Source organism: Dromiciops gliroides, chromosome 3 (assembly GCF_019393635.1).
Source record: "Dromiciops gliroides isolate mDroGli1 chromosome 3, mDroGli1.pri, whole genome shotgun sequence".
Taxonomy (NCBI): Eukaryota; Metazoa; Chordata; class Mammalia; order Microbiotheria; family Microbiotheriidae; genus Dromiciops; species Dromiciops gliroides.
The window spans coordinates 192,765,225-192,789,853 of record NC_057863.1 but is presented as its reverse complement, the minus strand read 5'-3'; the positions used below and the strand labels follow the sequence as shown (position 1 = coordinate 192,789,853).

Sequence of the window (24,629 nt, the reverse complement as noted above, 5' to 3'; positions counted from 1 at the left end):
CAGTCAATTAGTCCTCTTTTTCATCTGTTAATGTTTGTGCTCATATAATGTTTATTTAAATTATTACTATTATTTCAGGTGAGTAAAATCTTTAACCTTGTTTAAAGATTTTATTTTATATGCTGCATGCTTAAAATGATTCATGTATAGACTGTGTTCAAGGGTTGTGTGAGTGGATAGAAGAGCAACAGGGGTGATTGGTTAGAAGACTGATTCATGGAGTTTGCCGGAGATTAATAGACCATAGTGCTCTAAAGAAATTTGGCTATCAATCTCTCTCTCTCTCTCTCTCTCTCTCTCTCTCTCTCTCTCTCTCTCTCTCTCTCTCTCTCTCTCTAAGCCTATGGAAGGAAAACTATTTGGAAGTTAAGGAGGGCTGATCCAGAGAGAATCAGTACATAGCCACAATTGTCCAATTTAACTGTGACCCAAAATGGGAGGCAAACAAGACTTTTCCTTAGTGATAGCCAAGGACTTAATAGGCAGCACAGTACAATGGGTTTGTGGACTGAATGAGGCAATAACACCAAAATAGAGTCTGTAAAGGTCCAGAGGCAAAGGTCATGCCCATGCAATGAAAAGGAAGAAATCATGTTTTTATTCCAAAGCCCAAGAAATGCCCCAGGCAAAGGACATGACTATAGACTCTAAGGAAGCTATTAGTAGGATTGAATAGCAGAGACAAAATCAACAGTCCAGAACCAGAGCAAAGGCCAGTAACAAGGCAGGTCAAAGGAAGATGCTGAGAGCAGACAAAGCTTTTGCAAAGAAATTGAGTGATACATTATTCTCAGGGAGCCCTGATTATTTCCATGTCAGGACTGATGGGCTCATTCAACAAATGTGATATGCCTATTCTCCTCACCCTTCTTGACCTCTCTGCAGCTTTTGACATTTTTGATCACTCTTTCTCCTTGATACTCTTCTCTCTCTAAATTTTCATGACTTGACTCTCCTGTTTCTCTTCCTATTGGTCTGATCATTTCTCAGTCTCCTTTGCTAGATTTTTTCCAAGTCAAACCTGTTAACTATGAGTGTCCCAAAGCTCTGTCCTGGGCTCTCTTCTCTTCCCCCTACTCTACTATTTCAATGGGTGATCTCATCGATTCTAGTGGATTCAGTTATTATCTCTGTACTGGCAGCTCAGATCTATTCATCCAATGTTTTTGTTTGTTTGTTTTTTGGGGTTTTTTTTGCAGGGCAGTGGGGATTAAGTGATTTGCCCAGGGTCACACAGCTAATAAGTGTCAAGTGTCTGAGGCTGGATTTGAACTCAGGTACTCCTGAATCCAGGGCCAGTGCTCTATCCACTGCACCACCTAGCAGCCCCCTTATTCATCCAATCTTAACCAACCTCTTTGCTGAGACTGGAGGTCATCTAGTCTCACATCTCCAACTACCTATTGAACATCTTGAACTGGATGCCTGTAGACATCTTAAACTCAAGAAATCCAAAACTCAACTCCTTTTCTTTCCCCCCAAAACTTCTCATATTCCTAACTTCCCTATTATAGTTAAAGGTACCACCACATCCTCACAGTCATCCAGGCTCACAATTTAGGTGTTTGTTATCCTCAACTCTTCACTCACTCCCCATATCCAATCTGTTGCCAAGGCCCATTGATTTTTGCCTTCAAAACATCTCTGACATAATCCCCCTTCTTTGCTCTGGCAATGCCACCACCGTGGTGCAGGCTCATCACTTCCTACACCTTAAGTATGACAATAAGCCTGCTGGTTGATCTCTCTGCCACAAGTCTCTCCCCACTCCAGCCCATTCTCCACTCTGCTGTCAAAGTAAACTTATTAAAATACAGGTCTGACCATGTAACCCTAGTCCTTCAGTAAAATCCATTGGCTCCCTATCACCTCCAGGATGAAATATAAAATCTTTTATATGGAATTCAAATCCCTTCAGAACCTGCCCCATGTCCTCCTACTCTTCCAGTCTTCTTAAACTCCAATCACATGTTTATTCTTTGATACAGTGATGCTGACTTCCTTGCTGTTCTTCAAACAAAATACTCCATCTCTAATACATTTTCACTAGTGTCCTTTATACCTGAAATGCTCTCCTTCCTGGTTTCCACATCATAGTTTCCTTGGTTTCTCCTTAATTCACAGGTAAAATCCTGTGTTCTTTGAGAAACTTCTTTTGGAGCTCACAAGCAGGGATACTTTTGCCTTCTTTTGTATCTTTAGTTCCTAGCACATAATAGTAAACATGTATTATAGCAGGACTGACAGTATGAACTAGTATTATTGACAAGTTTATTCTATATAATATCATATATAAGATATAATATCAATATATAATATTATATAATAACTATATGATATGGAATTTATAAATTGACTCATGTCTATATGTTTAAGCTCCTCATAACACAAACCTTTTGCATAGAGAGAGAGAGAGAAGAGAGAAGAGATTTTTACTTTAGAGTTTTAGCCAAATGAGATCATGTGGAGTTACTTAATAGAATTTGTTTGAATAAAATTGGATCTAATTGAATATTCTATTCTAATTCTGCTGACCCAATGGTTAATAATGGGCCTAATATGCACAAAGCTCCTATCTTCTGAATTATAATTATCCAGATAACAAACTTTGTTCCTATTCTTTTATGGTATTTCTATAATATGTGAAATTAAGGAAAGGAAAATTGACATCTTAAATATGCATATATGTATATGTATATGTGAGTATGTGCTAATCAGAAGTGTTATTTTAAGAAACAAAGTATCATTTTAAATTTATCTAACTGCTGGGTTTATTGATAATATAGAATGCAATTTAGTAGACACACTCAAACAAAAAGGATACAAAATACTATGTTCCTTCCTTCAGTGCCACCTTGGTTCCTTACTTTAGTCAGGGAAATGAAGCTGCACACCTAATGGCAACACTGAAAATCAACTCTAAAGAAGCAACAGACCTGTTCTAGAGTCTTTGAAAATAGAAGAAAGAAAGGGAACACAAACACCATGAAGTTTTATACTGAAGTAGGCAAAGGTAGCTATAGTCTCTTTCCAATATAAGTTAAGTAGACCTCTAGTACCTTGAAATACATCAGTCAGGCATCACAAATGCCTGAAAGACCTCTTTCTTTATTTTGTTTTTTGTTTTGTTTGTGTTTTGGGGGGCAGGGCAATGGGGGTTAAGTGACTTGCCCAGGGTCACACAGCTAGGAAGTGTCAAGTGTCTGAGGCCGGATTTGAACTCAGGTACTCCTGAATCCAGGGCCGGGGCTTTAACCACTGCGCCACCTAGCTGCCCCAAGACCTCTTTCTCATGGAAATCCCATTTTTTCCTCTGAAAGATTATACTCAGTTTTTCTGGGTATGTGATTTTTGGCTGTAGTCCCAGTTCCTTTGCCCTCTGGAATATCATATTCCATGCCCTTCAGTCCTTTAATGTAGAAGCTGCTAGATCTTGCTTTATCCTTATTGGAGCTCCACAGTATTTGAATTCCTTTTTTCTAGCTGCTTGCAATATTTTCTCCTTGACCTGGGAGTTCTGGAATTTGGCTATAATATTCCTGGAGGTTTTCGTTTTGGGATCTCTTTCAGGAGGTGATTGGTGCATTCTTTCTATTTCTATTTTAGGGGTGGCTATGTGGCGCAGTGGATTAAGCACCAGCCCTCGATTCAGGAGTACCTGAGTTCAAATTCGGCCTCAGACACTTGACACTAGCTGTGTGACCCTGGGCAAGTCACTTAACCCCCATTGCCCTGCCAAAAAAAAAAAAATCATCTGATTCTATTTCTATTTTAGCTTCTGCTTCTAGAATATCAGGGCAATTTTCCTTCACAATCTCTTGGAGGATGGTGTTTAAGCTTTAGTTTTGGTCATGGTTTTCAGGTAGTACAATGATTTTCAAATTATCTCTCCTACATTTATTTTCCAGGTCAGCTGTTTTTTCCAAGGAGAGATTTCACATTGCCCTCTATTTTTTTATTCAATTCGATTTGCTTTACTGTCTCTTAGTTTCTCATAAGATCACTAGCTTCCATTTGTTCAATCCTAATTCTTAGGCAGTTATTTTCATCAGACAGTTTTTAATCTCCTTTTCCATTTGGCTTTTCAAACTGTTGACTTTTTTCTCATGACTCTCCTGCATCTCTCTCATTTCTCTTTCCATTCTTTCCTCCCTTTCTCTACATCTTCTTTCTATTTCCCCTACTTTCTCTTCAAAGTTCCTTTTGAGAGCTTCCATGGCCTGAGACCAGTTAATATTTTTCTTGGAAGCTTTGGATGTTGGAGCTTTGACCCTGTTCTTATCTTCTTCTTCTGAGGTTGTATTGTGGTCTACCTTTCCCCCAAAGAAGTTTTCAATGGTCTTCTGCTTTCTCTGCCTGCTCATCCTGGCTAACTATTTCTTGGCTTTTAACTCCTTTAGGTGTGGTGCTGCTTCCAGGACACACTTTCGAGCTACAGCATGGACCAGGGGATGATTAGGGTTCTTCTCAGCCTGCCTGGCCTCACTTTTATTTGATTTTAAACTCTCCACTGGGGGGGGGGGGTGGAGGAGGGTGGGGCTGCTTCTCAGCTCCGCTCCTATTCCCAGCTTCAGAGGGTCCCAGGTGTTTTGGTTTGAGGGGGGGCAGGTTTTAATCTCACCTGGCCTGTTCTCTGGTCCAGAAATAACCTCAAGCCTACTTAATAAACAATCAACCAGCAAAGCTTTCTGTGATGTGGTATTTAGCTTTGATGAGCCTGCTCCCCTGCTCCCCTCCCCCACCTGGGCCTCCCGCCACTCAAGATTTCTTCCTGGTTCCCTGCTAGGGTGGGACAGTCGAATCCTTCCCCCCAGTCCACTGGTACCCCTGCACTTACCCCACCCCCCACCGAAACCCCCCGGGCCAGCCGTTCAACCCAACCATGTGCTTGGTTCTAGAAGACGTAGGTGCTGCAGTCGATTCAGAGGCACTGGGGAAAATTCCTCTGGCGGGTTTCTGGTGTGTTGGCCTGATTGCAGGGTTAGGCTTTATTTGTGGCCCAGCATGGCCCCCTGAAATCTATCTATAGCTGGAAAAAACTCTCAGCCCATATTTTTGTGTGTTTTTCTGCTCCAAGGGTTCTTTTATTGCTATTTTTTGGGTGATTGTATCAGGAGCTCTGTGCATTTAATGTCTTTCCTCTGCCATCTTGGCTCCACTGTCTAATAGAAAATTTGACTTTCAAATACAAGACCCTGGAGAAGCATAAAAAGGTAAACAGGAAAAAGACTTCATGAGGGATATTAAAAGATCAAACTATTTACATTCTTACATGGGAAGATAATACTTCGAACTCATAAAAACTATCTCAGTAAGGAATTCACAGAAGACACAGGTGTGAACTGAATATGAAGGGATGATATCTGTAAAGCATTTATGTTTTGTTCTTTCTGGGTTAGACAGGGTGGGGTGTCTTATGTCTGGGGCTGGATTTGGGCTCGGGGCTTCCTCCGTCCAGGGCTGGTGCTTTGTCCACTGTGCCACCTAACTAACCCATGATGACATAATTAAAATAGGGTTGAGGTGTAGGAGGAATTGACTGGGGGAGGGAGAAAGGGAGAGATGGTCTGGGGAAAGGTAGTTCACATGAAGGAAACAAGAAAAACCTTATGGAGGGGAGGAGAAGAGGGGGAAGGAGTTGGGGAGTGAGTGAACCTTAATATCATCATAATTGGCTCAAAGAAGTACTAACATACATACTTGAGTAGGTATAGTAATATATTTTTGCCCTGAGGGAGGGGAGGGAGATGGGGGGGAGGGAGGAGAAGGGAAGGAGGAAAGGGCAGATTGGGGGAGAGAGCAGTAAAAAGCAAAATACTTTCAAGGAAGATGAAGATGTTCTGCATTACTGCACAAGTATGACATATTGAATTGCTTGATCTCATAGGGAGGGTTGAGGAGGGAGAGAGGAAGAAAAATTTAGAACACAGAATTAGCTCAGGGACCTTGATCTCATTGGAGTGTGCTCATGGAGAGAATAGCATTCATACCTACTTGGGAGGAGTAATCCATTTAACCCTGCAGGAAAGTAGGAGGGGAGAAGGATAAGAAAGGAAGGGTGAAAAAAAGGAATGCAGAGGGAGGGAGAGGATAGTCAGAAGTAAAACACTTTTGAGGAGGAATAGGTAAAAAGAAGATAGAGTAAATGTCATGGGAAGGGAGTGGGATGGAGGGAAATAGCTATGATGATTGATTATACTGGCAAAACGTATGGTACCTACTTTGCTGGGTTTTTATGAAGAAAATTCTCTGTCAAGCTTCAAGTACTATATACAAGTTATGATGAACAGGATGCTATCAGAAAAACCTGGAAAGACCTACATGAACTGAAGCAGAGTGAAATGTACTGTTATACAAAATAACAGCAATAGTGGGGAATGATCTGCTGAGAAGCATGTGGTTATTTTTAGCAAGGCAATGATCCAGTATAACCCTGAAGAACTTATGAAGATTGGAGCCCATCTGCAGAGAAAGAACTGATAGTATCTGAAAACAGATGAAAACACATTTAAAAAAATGTTTTTTCTTTTCCTCTTTGACAATTCCTTATTCGGAAGTTTTGGGATTTTTTTACTGTTTTCTCTCACAACTAGCTAATATGGGAATTTTTCCATGACTACTCATGTATAACTTACTTTGAATTGCTTGAGTTCTTGTGGGTGGGGGGTGGGAATGGAGGGAGGAAGAGAAGTTGGAACACAAAGTTTTAAAAAATTGATGCTAAAATTTGTTTTTACATATATTTTGGAAAATAAAATTCTATTTAAAAAAAGAAATACATCAGTCAGAAATAGATTAGAACAGAATAAGCAGCAAGTCTGGGGGGACAGGTAGAATTTCTTTGTAGTTAAGGACTTTGTCACATGCATATTCTGTGGCTAAATCTGTACATATCCCCTCTTCTGTTGGATAAAGAATCCTGTCTAACCAGCCTACATTTGCATATACTCACATATAAAAACCTGGGTATAATTTACATCTCTACCAGTTAGTATGTGGATATCCCATAATCAAGTCATTTAATAGCTCTAAACATGGGTTTTCTCTTCTGTAAAATGAGTAGATTAGAGCAAATGAGATTTAGTTAGCCTTCAAACCTAAAAATTTTGTTATATTCTTATTAAACAAGATTTTAAAAAGAAAAAATATATGTGATATAAAATCATTATGTTTGTTACTTTCAGTAATCATCAATTGATATATAAATTTTCAGTTATGGGATAAAGGAGATCATAGTTCAGTGGCAGCAGAGATCATTGTGGATAATTTCTATGTAATATACTATAAATATTTAGCATTTCTGAATATTTCTTTTTAGATCTTCCCCCTCCTCCAGTGCCACCACCTGCTATAAAATCTCCCACTGTCCAGTCCAAGGGACAGCTAGAGGTACGACCTGTAATGTTGCCAAAACTCCCCAATGTAGAACCAAGAGCAGACAGGTCATCAGAAAGAAAAGGAGGTAGCTACAAAGGGAGAGAAGCATTGGATGGAAGACAAGTTTCTGAGATGAGGACAAATCCAGGAGACTACAGAGATTCACAAGAACTACAAAGTGATGCAAAAGCACGATCAAACAAGGCATCAAAGCGAGAAGTTCCACCAGCAAAAACTCATCTTGTCCAAGGTAATATTTTCATTTTTGTGAAAATATTAACTGAAGTTATATGGAAACATCTATTTTTACTATTCTGTTCTAGTGCATGTGTACAGTGACTGATTAGCTCAGTTGGTAGAAGTGTGTGGCTATCAGACTACAGAAATATATTTGACTCTGTATGGACCAATTAGCTTTATTTTGTTCCATGGCAGGACCATACCCTTGTATCAGGCACTTTCCTCTCTATGGGTACCATAATGAGTAAAGTTGGTTGACCACAGGGGCAGCTAGGTGGTGCAGTGGATAAAGCACCAACCCTGGATTGTGTAATTTAAAATTCTAAATGTGGGTTCTTATCTGTCCCCCCAGTTTTGTGGGGAAACTGACTAAAATCACTGATAAACGAGTTTAGGTTTTTTAAAGGTTTATTGAAAAAATAGTAAAAGAAAGATTGAGAACAGATTTCCTATAACCTGGCAAATCTAGCCTTCCTAATCTCCCCCTTCTGAAGTTCTCTGCCACCATACCAATGTCTCCCAGCCAAAGAGGAAGAACTCTCTCCCCAGCGTCTGCTTCCTGCTTCATGTTCCCCTCCCAGAAATGGGAGGTTCTTCAAGCTGATTGGCTAGTGTCATTCAAATTCATTGGTTCACTGGACCCAAAGGTGGTCTCCATGTAAAGTTCAACGTTTTCAGCTTCTGAGAACAATTACTTTCTTAAGTACCCTTAATTACCAGCCAGATGTGCTTACAATCTAGTTAACTGGAAGTAAGCCAGTAATCTAGTCAGCAGTTAGTTGCTTTATCCAATTCAATCAGTTTAAACCAATCTCCTGGTGGGCCCCTGGGTTGTTGTTGTAAAGGTAAAATAAAATCATATTTTTTAAAGCCCTTTGAAAAATTAAAGTCTTATATAAATGTTAACTACCATTGTTGTAGTTATTCCAAGGAGCAAATTTTAGATATTATTTGATCGCTATAAAATCTGAGCAAAGTATGTTCCTATGAAGCTGAGGTAGCCTGATGAATTATTTTCCCTTCTCCACTATAAGAGGTACATAGAATAGGAATAGAGCCTGACTATCAAGACTCAGACAGACCTTTTCCCTGAACAATGCTCAAAAATTACTGACCAAATTTTTCCATTTCCTCTTCTCTGGATTACTAGATGGATACTCACTATTTTTTTACATTTATTGTTTAATCATCCTCCAATATATTTTCACCTAGTATAATTTCCAGGTTTGCATGACTCACTATAAGAGACATTCTGACTTAAATAATATGATGATTGATTCACTTCAAAGGGAGTGTTTCTTGAATTGATATTGTCTTAATCATCTCTTATCCTAGATGGATTCTAAGGTGCCTCTTACCTTGGCTGTTATTAATCTCCCATAATGGAAGGAGACTGAGCCAAAGACTATAGATATAGAAACACAAATCCATCCTCACTGTTAGAAAAACAATTCAGAGTATTTGCCTTACTAGCAAGGAGGAAGGAGATAGGAGTAGCATTATTCTTACATACATGATTGGACTTTTTGAGTGCTTTTATTTCCTTACTTGTCATCATTATTCATATGTAAGATAGCATCTAGGTTCCTTCAATGAATTCCATTGATTAGGTCTAGAAGAACTACTTTTTCCAGTACAAAAAAAAAATCAGACAGATGTGATTGCTAAGGTGGTGTTGATGATATCTGAAAGTTCTTAGACGATAAAAAAGATCCATATAGGGTTAAGAAGGCCAAAATGTTCTGACTTTTATTAAGGAGAAGAGGATGCACTCTGCAAATTAGACTAATGAATTTGGCACATTCCTAATATCATAGAACATTATTAAAGAGGTGATCTGTGAGCAAATGCTCACAAAAAAAAAAAGAAAAAAAGAAAGGAAAGTAATGATCCTTAAAAGTCAACATGACAAAGGAGAAATGTTTTTACTAACCTTGACTATGGTTGACTAAGCTTATTTCTCTTTTTGAAAAGGTTAGTGGACTGGTGCAAGAAAATGATGCAGATATGGTATTTGATTTAAATAAAGGATTCGGGGGCAGCTAGGTGGCACAGTGGATAGAGCACTGGCTCTGGAGTCAGGAGTACCTGAGTTCAAATCCGGCCTCAGACACTTAACACTTACTAGCTGTGTGACCCTGGGCAAGTCACTTAACCCCAATTGCCTCGCTAAAAAATAAATAAATACATACATACATACATAAATAAAGCATTCAACAAATTCTCTCATGCTATCCTTATAGATCAGATGGATTTAAAATTAGTTGAATGTCTATAACCAAAGAGTAGTAGAAAATGCATCAAAATTAATTTTATGAGAGTGCTCTAGTGGGGTGTCCTAGGAAATTGTCCTTGGCTCTGTGATGTTCAACATTTTTATCAATCCCATAAATATAACCATAGAATGAATTAAGCTTGTGGGTAACACAAGACCTAGCTAACAGGATTGGATGACAATCAGGATATATGAATGTATTAGTCTGAGTAGTAGATTGAATTGAATGACAAATATAATAGGAATAAATTAAAATGCCAAACTTGGGTTCAACATATCAGCTTTGCAAGAGCAGAATGGAAAAACTTGGTTAGACAGTTCATGGCAAAAATCTGGGGAATTTACTGACTCATTGTGAGTAAAAAGTAAAGTGACAACCAAAAAATCAAGTGTTCTCCTGGGCTAGATTAAGAGAGTCTTAGTGGGGACAGGGAATAGGTGGGGTGAGGGGAAAGGAGGGGAAAGGAGAGACATTGAGAAGGAGACAGAGAACATACCAGGGACAAGCTTAGTGTCTCGAATGGAGAGGAATGGTTGTGCTATGTTCTGATCAAGAGTTATGAGTACCATATTTTAGGAAAGACATGAACTGTTGTGCCCAGACAGTTGAGAGAACAAGCACTTGAAGGAACTGGGGATGAGTAGCCTGGAAAACAGAAATGTGATAGATACAGATATGTGAGAATTGTTGTCAAGTAATATTATATGGTGCAAGCCCCATGAGCAAAACTAGGATCGATGGGTGGAAATTATAGAGAGGGGAAGATTTGGGCCCAAAGATTTGGGTAACAAAAGAAACTTCCTTATAGCTAGAACTATCCAAAAAGTGGAGCAGACTGCCTCAGGAGGTAATAGATTGATCTTCACTAGAGGTCTTCAAGCATAGGCTAGGATGACCTAGTTGATAATTCTTAGATACTTGTTGAACTTGAGGGCCTTTGAAGTCCTTTTCAACTATTGGATTGTATGATTCTGTGTGCTCTTCACCAACTCAATTTTTTTTTGTTTATCTGTAAAATGATTTAAAATAATATATATTTAATGTTATTTACATATATTACATTTTTTATGCAGAAGATATCCTACCATACTGTAGACCTACATTTCCAACATCAAATAATCCCAGAGATCCAAGTTCATCAAGCTCAATGTCATCTAGAGGTTCTGGAAGACAAAGAGATCAAGCAAATGTAGGTCGAAGGAATGTTGCAGAAATGCAAGTGCTTGGAGCTTATGAAAAAGAAGTGGATAATGAAGAATTAGAGGTATCAATTTTGAAATCATGATTGTATGCATATGTTTATGCCAGTTTAATATCTGTTCCCAAAATTAGGTTCAAAATAATCTCTCAATCCATAACAATGTCTCTAAACATTCCTGGGCTTTTAAAAGTCAATAGTACTACTAGAAACCTACTAGTCATTTTAAAGTATTATTTGCATTTATAATTAAGTCATGTGTTAATCTATACATTTGCATTGTAATATAAATTACATATTTAGAATAAAAAATAATTTATTAAGAGAATTTTTTTCTAATACTATAATGTGTTTTGAAGAATCATATTTGATTTTGATATCCTAAGGTGTTGCTTATAATTCTCAATCATTGTGTCCATTTGGCTGAGAGCTTTGTCCCCCATTTCATAAAGTAACCTTTATGAATAATCTTTTGTTGATCTCAAATGGTTTTTTGTAATGAACATTCTATTTCCATTAACTAATCAAAGAGTGGGACATTAAGCCAAATAGGAATGTCTGTCTTAATTCTCTAAGACGTTTTATGGATGTGTTTTTTATATTAAGTTTTAGGAAAAAAAATCTTAAATCACTTGCTATAGATTATGGAATATAATAGGTTCTAAAACAGTGATATCTATTGAAATTCACTGTGCCCATGAACATACATTCTCCTTTTCAGTACCCCCAAAAATAACTTTTAAAATACAAGAAACTCTACAATGTTTATATTTTTTAAAAGACCATAATGTTGGTTTTTTACAGGAAACTGAAAGCTGAAGAAGAAAGAAGACATGCTTTTTACAGGCTTTTGTATCATCTAATGTGAAAATTATCACTCAAGAAGCCTATTGTCTGATGACATATGACACCAGAAATTATGTTCAGTGCAATCAGAATGTACAAATTTTCATTTACTCCTCTCCTCCAAATATCATTTTTAAACGTTCTGTTGGGAGTTTTATTGCTGTCACCTAATATCTGTCCCTATATTATGCCTCTTATTTTCCCTCCATATATCCCCAAACTCTTAAATCTTATCCCCAGCAAGGGAAGAATTTACCTGTGGAGTAGAGTGGAATTTAAGCTCCGAAGTTGTGAAAGTGTAGAAGATTGGTTACATGTGGCATCTCAGGTACCTTCTCCCAGAAGGTGCTACTTAGATTCACTCATTGCTTATATACCAAGTATGGTACATTATTGATAAAGGACACAAAGTTGCATACAGCCAACTTCATGAAAGGGCTTGTTTAATATAGTATTTTTCTATAATTCACTGTTAATGCAGATTATAACATAAAAAAGGTTTGGTTTTGATTTTTCCACACAGGTTTTTTTTGTTTGTTTTTAATCTGTCCTTCATCTCATTCTTTGCTGGATTGGGGAGGGGAGGGAGAGTTGGGAGGGGGTACGTAGGGGGATGTAAGGTAAATGCAAAAGTACAAGAAATTTGGGGTGGGATGAACCATTTTGTAAATATATATTCTTTTCAACCCCTGTTGGTACTTTATTTTTGTCTTCCTTTCAGTCATGAAGTACATTCTTTAAAAAAAAAGAAAAAAAAAGAAAAAAGAAAAGAAAAAACAACATCCTTTTGGATAGATAGGTTGTAAGCCAATTGGATCTCTGGTTGTCTAGTCATTGTCATAAGTAAATCTAGCAAAATCCTTGTTCTATTTTTCAATTAAAAACAATTATAAATACATATTAAAAACAAATACATGGTTTTTAATGACCAATTGAGTAAGGGCACCATCTTAACTGGCAAAAATTTCTTCTTGAAGTGTCAGTTCACCTTACAGAAGTGCCACTTAAAGAAGTTTGATTTTTTTTTTTTTTGGTAATGCACTGTTATTTTTATCTTTTTTTTTTTGGTTTTAAAAGCACAATCACTAAACTTTATTTGTAAACCATTGTAACTATTAATCTTTTGTCTTATTGAAAAATGTTCAGAAGTTTTTCTTCATCTTTTTATTAATGTTGTTTGTATTTGGAATATTTGAATGATGACAGATGGTGAAGTAACTTACATGCTTAATTGTGGACCATAGGCAGAACATTTCTCACTTTTCCTGGAGTTCTGGAAAATTTGCAAATTTAATGCAGCAAAACTTACAGGATTTTCATATAAGCTCAAATAGAGGCATTAATTGTTTAGAATTGCCAAATGATGCTCTCTGTCTGTAGTTTTTTATGATCTTTTTTGTTATATAAATTTCCTTGATTTTGTCATTGGTGCTAATTGAAATATGTGTGTTTTCATGGACAACTATCAGAACTAGCCCCATTGAAATTTTTTTTTAAGTTTGGTATGTACCCAAAACTAAAAGTGTTCATTTAGATAATTTTTAAAAAGTTACATAGAAAGGCTGTGCGGTACTAAGGGAACAATCCATGTGATTAATGTTTTCATTATGTTCATGTAAGAACTTCTTATTTTTTAGCCATAATTTTGCATACTGAGGATCCAATAATCAGAAAAATAATTTTGTCACATTATTTATTAAAAATGTTCTCAAATACATCATTCTTTCTCAAGTTGTTATTGCTTCTTATTTTTGTCTTTACACAAATAACTATACTTGGTAGTAGAGCCTTGCTAGCTTAACATTTTACCAATATAGTGCCAGATTAAGTAAAATTTAGGTGTTATTCTTTCTCAATACCAATATAAATCTTAGGGAAGTATTAGAGAAAATTAAAGTTATAACTATGGGCAGGAAAACATGTAACCCATGTTCTATCTAGCTCTAAACATAGAGTTTCAAATTGGGAAGGTAGGGCCCAGGGATTCTTAATGGTAGTCATGTATTCTACTCAAGCCTCCTCTCCCCTCCCCCTCAGTATGATAAACTGCTAACTTCTAAAGTTATGTCAAGTCTAGGTATTGAGCTATTTGCTGCACTAATAGATCATTCAATCAAAAAGCATTCTAAGGAAGGAATACTATTAAAGCAGTAAATATTTCATGAGATCAGAAATGGCTTGTATTAAAACTGTCAAATGTATCCATGATTTTACCTGTTCAGAAGTTTCCTCCAATGATTTGATGGCAACTTATCTATTCCTTAATGACTCTTGTCCATCTCCTACCACAAGTTTACCACATGAAGTTCACTCAACCTAAAACAGGCCAGGCAATGTTGTTAGGTGATGTTGTTCTTTGTCCTTCATTCTTAGAGAGGACCAATGACATCAGGAGGGTGATGTTTTAACTTGCAAGTGAATTGGATTTAATTGAGGCAGAGCTGTGTGAGGTCAGTGCCAAGACATAAGTCAAGATGACTGGCTGTGGCCTAGGATTCAGTGAGAGAACTTGGCCTTTTTAAGCTAAGGTCTTTCCCATGTCTGTTTGTCTGAGGCAATAGCAAGTACCGGATAGGGTTTATAGTAAATGTCCTCTGCTCAATACCTCCAGTGAGCCATCTCTATTGAAGAAATGACCAATTCACAGTTCAGACTATCTTCTTCCAGCATGAGTAAACACAGAGTAAACATTTCTAAATGCTTCTCCAACAGAACCAGTTCAGAAGACATCATATAACAGGGTCTGCTATGAAGTCATTGTACATACAGCACATACACAAAATACTGTGTACCAGTATCACATAAGGAAACAAACTATAGGAGCCCCACACAGCAAAACAGTTTCATTCATTAAATAACCCCTTTCTTATTTAATGAAAAGGACCCTTTACACCATGACCCCCACGGCACTCAGGACTTTCTGCCGAGATCTTAGCGACTATATAGTTCAATCTCTGTTTGGCTTTTCTTTGTATCTTTTTCACAAAAAAAAAGTTTTGCTTATGTCTTTTGTTTGTATGGAAGTCATTTCAGCATAAACTTCCCCATGCTCCATTGACAAATGAGCCTCCCCTTGAAACAAAATAATAGTTAAGGAAAACCAACTGACAGAGTGACCATAGTATTCTATGTAACTTTCTGTACCCTTATATATACCCCTCAACAAAAAAAGATTACCCATTCTATGTCATACCCATCAAAATACCAAAATATTTTATAGAGCTAGAAAAAAATCACAAAATTCATTTCAAAGAACAAAAGACCAAGAATATCAAGGGAATCAATAAAAAATGTGAAGGAAGATGCCCTAGTTATACCAGATTTCAAACTGTATTACAAAGTGGTAATCAAAATAATCTGGTACTGGTTAAGAAATAAAGTGGTGGGGGAAGCTAGGTGGCACAGCGGATAGAGCACAGGCCCTGGAATCAGGCAGACCTGAGTTCAAATCCACCATCAGACACTTGACACTTACTAGCTGTGTGACCCTGGGCAAGTCACATAATCCCAATTGCCTCACCAGAAAAAAAAAAGAAATAGAGTGCCAGATCAGTGGAATAGATTAGATACACAAGACACAGTAGAAAGTGACCATAGTAAAGTGCTTGATAAATGTAAAGATCCAAGCTTTGTAATCAAGAACTCACTATTTGACAAAAACTGCTGGGAAAACTAGAAAGCAGTTTGGCAGAAACTAGGTATAGAACAAAATCTCACACTGTATGCCAAGAAAAGGTCAAAATGGATACATGATTTAGGCATACAAGGTGATACCATAAGCAAATTAAGGGAGTATGGAATAGTTTACCTGTCAGATATATGGATAAGGAAAAAATGTATGACCAAATAAGAGACAGAGAGCACTATGGGATGTAAAATGCATAATGCTGATTACATTAAATTAAAAAGGTTTTGCACAAACAAAATCCATGTGGCTACAGAAATGAAGCAAAAAAAAAATTGAGAAAAATATTTTACAGCAAGTTTCTCTGATAAAGGGCTCATTTCTCAAATATATAAAGAAATGAGTCAAAATTATAAGAATACAAATCATTCCTCAATTGATAAATCTTCAAAAAAAGAAAATAGGCAGTTTTCACATGAAGAAATCATAGCTATCTATAGTCATATGACAAAATGCACTTAATCACTATTGATTAGAGAAATGCAAATTAAAACAATTCTGAGGTTACCACTTCACATCTATTAGATTGGCTAATATGATAGAAAAGGAAAATGACAACTTTTTGAGGGATAGGATAGAAAAGCAATGAAGTACTCTTTTTTCCCCAAAGCCCCTTCTTGGCAATGAATAGCTGTGACATGAGAACATATTTTCATGGGAGTCCTTTTTTTTCTCTTCCAATGATAATTTATGTTTAGACACCCTGGGAAATATCCTTTCCCACTTTGACCAAAGTAATTAGTTCATTTATTCCATAAGTAAAAAAATTTGTGGCCCCTGAAAATTCTACTTGGAATATCTGTTTAGGCTATAGGTATATATCATGTAATAGTCATCTAGTTATATAGAACAGTGATGTCAAACTCAAATAGAAATTGGGGACATTAATTCATACATAAAGATCCCTGTGGACCACATATTGACACTTTTGAAAAGTAACATCTATATTTTATTTTTAGTTATTTTGTTAAATATTTCCCAATTACTATTTAATCAGGCTTGGGCCATGTTCAGCATATTGTGAGAGCACAGTTAAAAACAAACTATCCCAGATTTATAGGCTACATGCAAAGTACATACTACCTAATACCTATGTTAGAGTAGACTGACCTGCTAATACATAACATCACTTGCCAGAGTTATATATAGCATATATAGATATAGATATGGTTATATTCTTATATATTTATAGTTTTAGATAGATAGATAGAGATATGTATAGATAGATAGTATGCCAGGCAGCTAGGTGGTACAGTAAATAGTTTAATGAATTCAAAAGTCAGGAAAACCTGAGTTCAAATCTTGCCTTAGACCCTAACTGTGTCTGGACAAATCAGCCTTACTCAGTTTTAGTTTCCTCATCTGTAAAATTGAGATAATGATACCTACCTCAAGGGGTTGTTATGAGGATCAAATGAGATAAGCATTTTGCAAACCTTAAAGAGTCATGTACATTACACCTTATATGCAAAAGTCACTATATTTTCACCTTCCTTGTCCATTACCCTGAGATTGGTATCTACCTTCATTGTAGCTGAATAGTTCTTAGAACTTGGAGATAACCTGCTTTCACTTCTGCTCCCCCTAGTGGTGAGTTATTATCTTCAGATGAAGTCTAAATTCTGGACCCCAAAATGGAGCAAGTAAAATGGATTGCTCCCTAGAGCCTATTGAATCATTCTCTAAAGATAGCCTGTGTTTGCTTGGGGCCTCTGCAACTGCAGTGTCAGGTAGGAAATACAGAGCCTCCAGATTTAATTAATCTGCCTACATGCAGCTTGGGAGTTTTGACAGGTTTTCCAAACCCCAAACTTACTACTTACCATTAATCCAGTCATTGTACAGAGTAGTTGTCCAACTACAACTTGTGGACAGGCCCTTGTTGAGACTGAATTCATCAACTCCACTCACTTCTGTCCTGTTTATCAGGGAGTTCAACTGATTTCCCCAAGAGCTTATTCATCGCAATGTATCATCATGATAGAAATAGTCAGGACCATATAAAGCTAGCATTCTGGATGCTGGCTAGAACTAAATAGAAACTTTGGAGTGCTATCACAGGAGTCAAGAGAAATCCTGAAAAATAAATATATTTAAGCAAGTAGAAGGGACTAAATGATGATTAAGTAGTCATACTCTAATGGGAAGGGGAGACAAATGATCCTTCAGGAAAATGGGAAATGACAATAGCATTTACACAGCACTTAAGGCTTATAAAACAATTTACAAATTCCTCATGTTATCCTTCACAATAAACCTAGAAAGTAGGTACTATTATCATCACCATTTTATAGACAAGAATACTGAGGCAAATGATTTGATTTCCTCAGGTTCATACAGCTAATAAGTATATAAAGCCAAATTTGAACTCATTTTCCTGACTATAAGTTAAATGTTCTATCACTGAACCACCAAAAAATAATACAAAACAGAATAAATGAAGAACAAAGGAAAGAAAATTATGATTTCACATAATTGGAAGAAAGGGAGAAGAACATCTTTCTTAGGAACCTCACTCTTACCAGATACAGGAAAGTATTGGAGACACATATAAAAAATTTTTTTTGGTAGAAGTATGTTACATAGGGAAATATTAAATGATAAAGAGGAGAGTTGTATATTAAGAGAATAGAGCAAGGGAGGGACCGGTCACCAATCAAAAAATAAAACAATCAATTTCAGAGAGTATCTATAAAGCAAAAACAATAAAAAGAGAAAAAGAAAATATAAGAAGCAGAGATTGGGGTATTGGCTTAAGGAAAAGAGAACAAAAAGAGAGGTAGGAATAGACCTATATATATTACTAGGGTTAATCAGATCAAAGGGATCTTTTTTTCTGCCCTTTTCTTCATAAAAGATGGAGCAGGGGCAGCTAGGTGGCACAGTGGATAAAGCACTGGCCCTGGATTCAGGAGGACCTGAGTTCAAATCCAGCCTCAGACACTTGACACTTACTAGCTGTGTGACCCTGGGCAAGTCACAACCCCCATTGCCCCACAAAAAAAAAAATGGAGCAGATGGGACTAGACGACTTCCTGTGTCAAAATGGCCAAATGAGGAAGCAACCTTTAGGAGCTCCCCCAAATTTTCCCTTCAAACCAACATAAATCTGCCTCTGAATCATTCCAGGAACAGGGAAGCAGGCTACCAGTTCAGCAGGAAAGGTCTGTCTTACCTGGGTGGGAGGGAAGTGAGGTCCAGGAACAGCAGCAGCAGCAATAGCTTCTGGGCTCAGAGCAGGGGGCCTGAATCAGGGCTCTAAAGCTAGGGCAATCCACCAGTGAGGCTCTACCCACCTGCAAACCAGCAGCCCATTGTGCAAGTGAGCTGTCTAGGCAGCATAGCAGGGACCCTCACCAGGCACCCCAAAGCTAGGAAAGACAACCAGGGAGGCTTTGACCCCACTGTTGACCAGTTGTGAAGCCCCACCCAAGACTGATCAACAGCAAGTTCCCAACATGTGACCTCCCAGCAGAGACTGTTTCCAGAGCAAACTATCAATAGCAGGGGACTCCAACTCTTAGCAGATCGCAACAAAATTGCGCTTCCAGGACCTGCTAGAGGAATGACTCTATTACCATAGCAACCCAGCAGCAGGACCCCTTATACCCACACCTACCCACCCATACACACACACACACACACACACACACACACACACACACACACACACACACTTGGGCAGATTGGAAACAAAATTACTCCTCCAGGGCCAGCCACCAGAAAAAATTTGTTAACTTTAGCAACCCAGCAAAAGCAAGGGGCTAAGGGGGAAGCTAGGTGGTGCCGTGGATAGAGCACCAGCCCTGGATTCAGGAGGACCTGAGTTCAAATCCAGCCTCAGACCCTTGACACTTACTAGGTGTGTGACCCTGGGCAAGTCATTTAACCCCAATTGCCTCACAAAAAAAAAAAAAAAAAAAAAAGCAAGGGGCTAAGCCCTGAAGTCCAGTGAAAACCACCAGTACAAAAACTTGGGACAGTTTATGAATAGAGCCCAAGTCAAAGAAAAAATCAAGGCATAAAAAAAAAGGCACAAAGATGAGCAGAAGAACCAAACCAAAAAAGAAAGAAAGAAAGAAAGAAAGAAAGAAAGAAAGAAAGAAAGAAAGAAAGAAAGAAAGAAAGAAAGAAAGAAAGAAAAAGCTTGACTATTGACAGTTACTATGGTGATAGGGAAAATCAAGGCATAAACATAGAGGACAATAGTAAGAAAATGGTTACATGGGGCAGCTAGGTGGTGCAGTGGATAAAGCACTGGCCCTGGATTCAGGAGTTCCTGAGTTCAAGTCCGGCATTAGACACTTGACACTTACTGGCTGTGTGACCCTGGGCAAAGTCACTTAACCCCTATTGCCCCACAAAAAAACAAACAAAAAAACAAACCCCAAAACCAAAGAAAATGGTTACAGGTGAAACTTCAAAGAAAAATGCAAATTGGTTTTAGGCCCTAAAAGAATTCCTAGAAGAGCTTTAAAAGAACTTTTAAAAGCAAATTAGAGAAGTAGAAGAAAAATTGGGGAAAGAAGTAAAAGTAATGCAAGAGAATCATGAAAAAGAAATACAAAAAATTACTGAGAAAAATAACTCCCTAAAAAAACAGATTTAGCCAAATGGAAAAGTACAAAAGGTTACTGAAGAAAAGAGGGAGCAGATAGAAAAGAGAAGAAAAAGTATGAGATGGGGGCAGCTAGGTGGCACAGTGGATAAAGCACCGGCCCTAGAGTCAGTAGTACTTGAGTTCAAATCTGGCCTCAGAAACTTGACACTTACTAGCCGTGTGACCCTGGACAAGTCACTTAACCCCAACTGCCTCCCAAAAAAAAAGGAAAAAAAAGAAAAAGTATGAGATTATTGTAGTGATTCTTTTGTGGAGAGAAGCACTGATGGAAAGCCCCAAATCCTGCAGACCCTTAAAGGTGAACCAGAGGGAGCAGCTAGGTGCTGCAGTGCATAAAGCACTGGCCTTTGATTCAGGAGGACCTGAGTTCAAATCCAGCCTCAGACACTTGACACCAGCTGTGTGACCCTGGGCAAGTCACTTAACCCCCATTGCCCCCCCACAAAAAAAAAGAGAACTAGAGGAAAATGTTATGGAGAAGTATGGAGGGAGAAGAGACTTGGCCAAAACTGTCCCACCCCTCTATGTACTTCCTCTATTGTATTGTGTGTAATTTAAAATTCTAAATGTGGGTTCTAATTGGTTCCCTCAGTTTTGGGGGGAAACTGACTAAAATCAGTGGTAAATGAGTTTAGGTTTTTAAAGGATTTATTGAAAGATAGTAAAAGAAAGAGAAAGATTGAGAACAGATTTCCTATAACCTGGCAATCCTAACCTTCCTAAACCTCCCACTTCTGAAGTCCTCTGCCACCACGCCAATCTCTCACCAAAAGAGAAAGAACTCTCTCGCCAGAGCCTTCTGTTTCCCTCCCAGAAATGGGAGGTTCTTCAAGCTGATTGGCTAGTGTCATTCAAATTCATTGGTTCACTGGACCCGAAGGTGATCTCAATATAAAGTTCAAAGTTTTTAGCTTCTGAGAACAATACCTTCTTAAATACCCTTAAGTACTAGCCAGATGTGCTTACAATCTTGTAAGCAGTCAACAGTCAGTCGCCTTATCCAATTTGATCAGTTTAAATCAATCTCCAGGTGAGCCCCTGAGTATCTGCTAAATCTCATCTACCACATTCCATTATCTTGAGACAATTGTAAAGTCACATTTGCTCCAATCTCTTGAATGCTTCTAGCCTGGTAATTTTTAAATGACCCCTGGTGCATGACCAAGTTTCCACAACCTATCCAAACACTATTCTTGTGTGATACCACTACATTTCCTGAAGGGATTTTCACACTTTGTGTTTAGGTTATAGCCTATTAATTAATTGAGTATCTTATCACATGGTTGTTTTTTGCTTGTATGTTCCCTTGTTAGGGCAGCTAGGTGGTACAGTGGGTAGGTACTAAGTTTGGAATCAGGAATACTCATATTCATGAGCTCAACTGGGCAAGTCACTTAAACCTGTTTTCCTCAGTAAAAATGAGCTGGAGAAGGAAATGCCAAACCACTCTAGTAAATTTGCCAAGAAAACCCCAAATGGAGTCGTGAAGAGTTGGACGCAACTAAAAATCAACCTAACAAGAATACCAAAAATCATTTGGTTTAAGTGGAGTGGGATTCCCATCAAGTAAATATCAATTTAAAAAACTCCATAATACTATTGAAAATTCTGAAATAAAAGTGGTCCCTTGCTTCAGAGGCTGTCAACAACCAGTTCTCGAAGTTCTATCAAGAACTTTCCTTGTTGGTGAAAACCACATGTGGAATAGAATTTCCCCGTGTTGGATATTCTTCCTTATGAAGTATGAAACTGGCATTAAGACAAGTCAAGAGAGAATGCTTCAGCATATTTCTGTAAAACTAATGTCCTTCGTACTATTACAGCATCCCTCTTTGTCAGGTCTGTGATCGGTTACCAGAATTCTTTGTTTCCGCATCCTTGTTATGTTGTAATATATTTTAATGAAGTGACTTTTTTTTTGAAGTGACTATTTTTAACCAGCAACTTAAAACTTATATATACCCCATCAATCTTTACTCAAACTATTCCCAACTATGGGGAGATCATTTGCAAGCAATTAATGTTACCCGCCATTTCTTCTACAATTCATTTAAATGTGATGGAGCTCCCAGAAATCTCAGATTGGTAAAAATCCTCCGAGTTAGTCATTCAATAAGCCTTTATTAAGTGTTCCCTATATTGCCTTGCACTAGCTAAGCACTGAAAATGCAGCAGAAATGAGAAAGAGCTGACCTAGATTCCCTGCTTAAATGGAGCTTCTGGGAAAAGCTGTCTAATTTGGGAGGGGGGTGTGGGGCAGGCACAGGTTATCCAGAGGTGTGAATTCCAGGGACATTGTAAAAAATCCCAGAGGAGTACTGTCTGGTGGGTGAAGAAGAGATGGCTGGCCTGTGTAAATGAAGGTCATCTTTTTGTCTTCTTTTCATAGGGATTTGATAGTACCTATTGCACGTTCAGAACCACTGACTGTCTAGAAGATACTCCAGAAAATATTGGCTTTATATTCCAAGTTGTACTAGATCATGTTAGTTCTCTTATCCAAAGTGCAACAGTTCATACACATTTCATTATTTCCTGTCCCCTTCTTTAGCATCACTATGGGAGAGGCAGAGAGACTATGGCAATCCATCATTAGCCAATTCCTGAAGTCCTCCATGAGATAGGTCTGGGCTAACTCTCCTTGAAAAGCTAAACTAAAGGATGGACACACCTAAGAAGTAGAGGGGAGATAAGCAGTGCTCCAGAGGTCAGGACCACTACCCTTCATTCAAACCCCTTCCACCCCACCAGGAGATAAGCCCATTGGGCATGGCTGACTGCACCAGGAGATGGAGATACCACCACCCCTGATTCAATCTTTTCCCATCCCACCCCTCATTCAAGCTTTCCCCACCCCCAAAGGGAATTTTTCACAGTCAGGTGGTCACCCCATCCATCCCCCCTCCCATCTGTCCTCTATAAAGGTTTTGGTCTCCCTTCTGGTCGAGGAGAAAGGTGGTTCAGAGTATCATGTTGTTCTAAGCCATCCCTTGAGGGAAGTCAAAGACTTCCCTCTTGGTCACTTTCTCTAAACACTCTCTCTAATTGGAGAGAATTGGAGAGTTTGAGAGTTGTAATTCTTTAAAGATGAATACCTAAGGAATCCCCACCACCTATTTCCCCTATGACACTGCATATGAGAGAGAACATTTTTTTGTTCTGAGAATGTTCTCAAAAATAGTAAGAACTGATATGTAGATTTTGCCCTTCATGCATATTCTGCCTCAGACTCATGCAGTGAAAAGCGCTTATTCATCAAAGATGTGTCCTGGGGACACTCCCCCACTTCCAGCCAGGGTTTAGCCTAGGTATCAAAGAAAGTCAATTTTAAAGAGGACTGAGGAACCCTACATATTGAAGCTAGTGAAAATTGAGAATAGGTCCAATTTCAGTGGTCTCTTGAAATCTCCTTGCAACAGTATCCTAATTAGTCACTATTACCCTTTGAGAAACATAGATTACATTCAACAATGGTGGTCTGAGAAAACAAAGAGTCTAGGAGAGTGACACAGCAAATGAATGGAGGTTTAAGAAAGGAAAACATGGCTGACAAGCACATTTTCTTTATTTCTTTTTTTTTAAATACAGACATTTGTTTTATTTGATAACATTGGTTTTATGCCACAAGGACACAAGCTCCATCAACACCCTTAATCTTTTCCTCTGCTCTTCTGCTGAAGAATTTTGCCTTTACGATGACTGGCTGTTTGGGGAGTGACCTTTTCCTAGGACTTTGTAGTACCCCGAACCGAACGACATAAATGATGGGGGCAACCCGTTCCTTGTTTTTGGCAGCATTAATCTTGGTCTGCTCACTGACAAGTATCCACAGTTTATCGAGGTTGATAGCTGGGCAGTAGCTTTGGTTCTTCTTTAAGTGGTAATGCCTCATACCCACTTTCCGGAAGTAACCTGGATGATATTTGTCGAAGTTGATGCGGGAATGGTGCCACCCTCCTGCATTTCCTCCACCACAGGGGTGCTTCCGATGCTCGCCCATATGCCCGTGGCCGACGTGCCTGCGGAGCTTCCTAGTCTCCCTTAATCGGGAAGGTTTATCACACGCTGCTGCAAAAGAGAAAAGCGACAAGCACATTTTCAGCAGCAATTTTCAATCATAGAAAAATAAAAAAACAACAAGAGCTCAATTAGGAATTAATTAGGAGGGGCAGCTAGGTGGTGCAGTGAATAAAGCACCGGCTGGACATTCAGGAGGACCTGAGTTCAAGTTCGACCTCAGACACTTGACACTTACTAGCTGTGTGACCCTGGGCAAGTCACTTGTCCCTCATTGCCTTGCCCTCCCCCCAAAAAAGAAAGGAATTAATTAGGAGAGCTCAATTAGGAACCCCTAGTTTCCTAGGGATTCACAAACTCATAGATTTA

General features: G+C 38.3%; 2 protein-coding genes across 5 annotated transcripts in view; one reads left to right on the top strand and one right to left on the bottom strand.

The window, feature by feature from the left end:
* The window catches only part of ROBO1 (roundabout guidance receptor 1), a 976,778-nt gene extending 964,251 nt beyond the window's left edge, over positions 1-12,527 (top strand). For all 4 annotated transcript variants that reach the window (XM_043996229.1, XM_043996232.1, XM_043996230.1 and 1 more), the window contains 3 exons: positions 7,319-7,627; positions 10,967-11,157; positions 11,896-12,527. In XM_043996229.1, the coding sequence (XP_043852164.1) occupies positions 7,319-7,627; positions 10,967-11,157; positions 11,896-11,910 (515 nt within the window). In that variant the 3' untranslated portion in view covers positions 11,911-12,527. The remainder of the gene's footprint in view (positions 1-7,318; positions 7,628-10,966; positions 11,158-11,895) is intronic.
* Positions 12,528-23,859: 11,332 nt separating this feature from the next.
* LOC122747318 (60S ribosomal protein L27a-like) lies at positions 23,860-24,339 on the bottom strand. Its single transcript, XM_043993416.1, has one exon. It carries the CDS (start codon positions 24,337-24,339, stop codon positions 23,860-23,862), a length of 480 nt encoding a protein of 159 aa, XP_043849351.1.
* Positions 24,340-24,629: the final 290 nt, after the last annotated feature.

Excerpts from the sequence above, each read along its gene's own strand:
- LOC122747318 (XM_043993416.1), bottom strand. The coding sequence starts at position 24,339 with ATGTGCTTGTCGCTTTTCTCTTTTGCAGCAGCGTGTGATAAACCTTCC.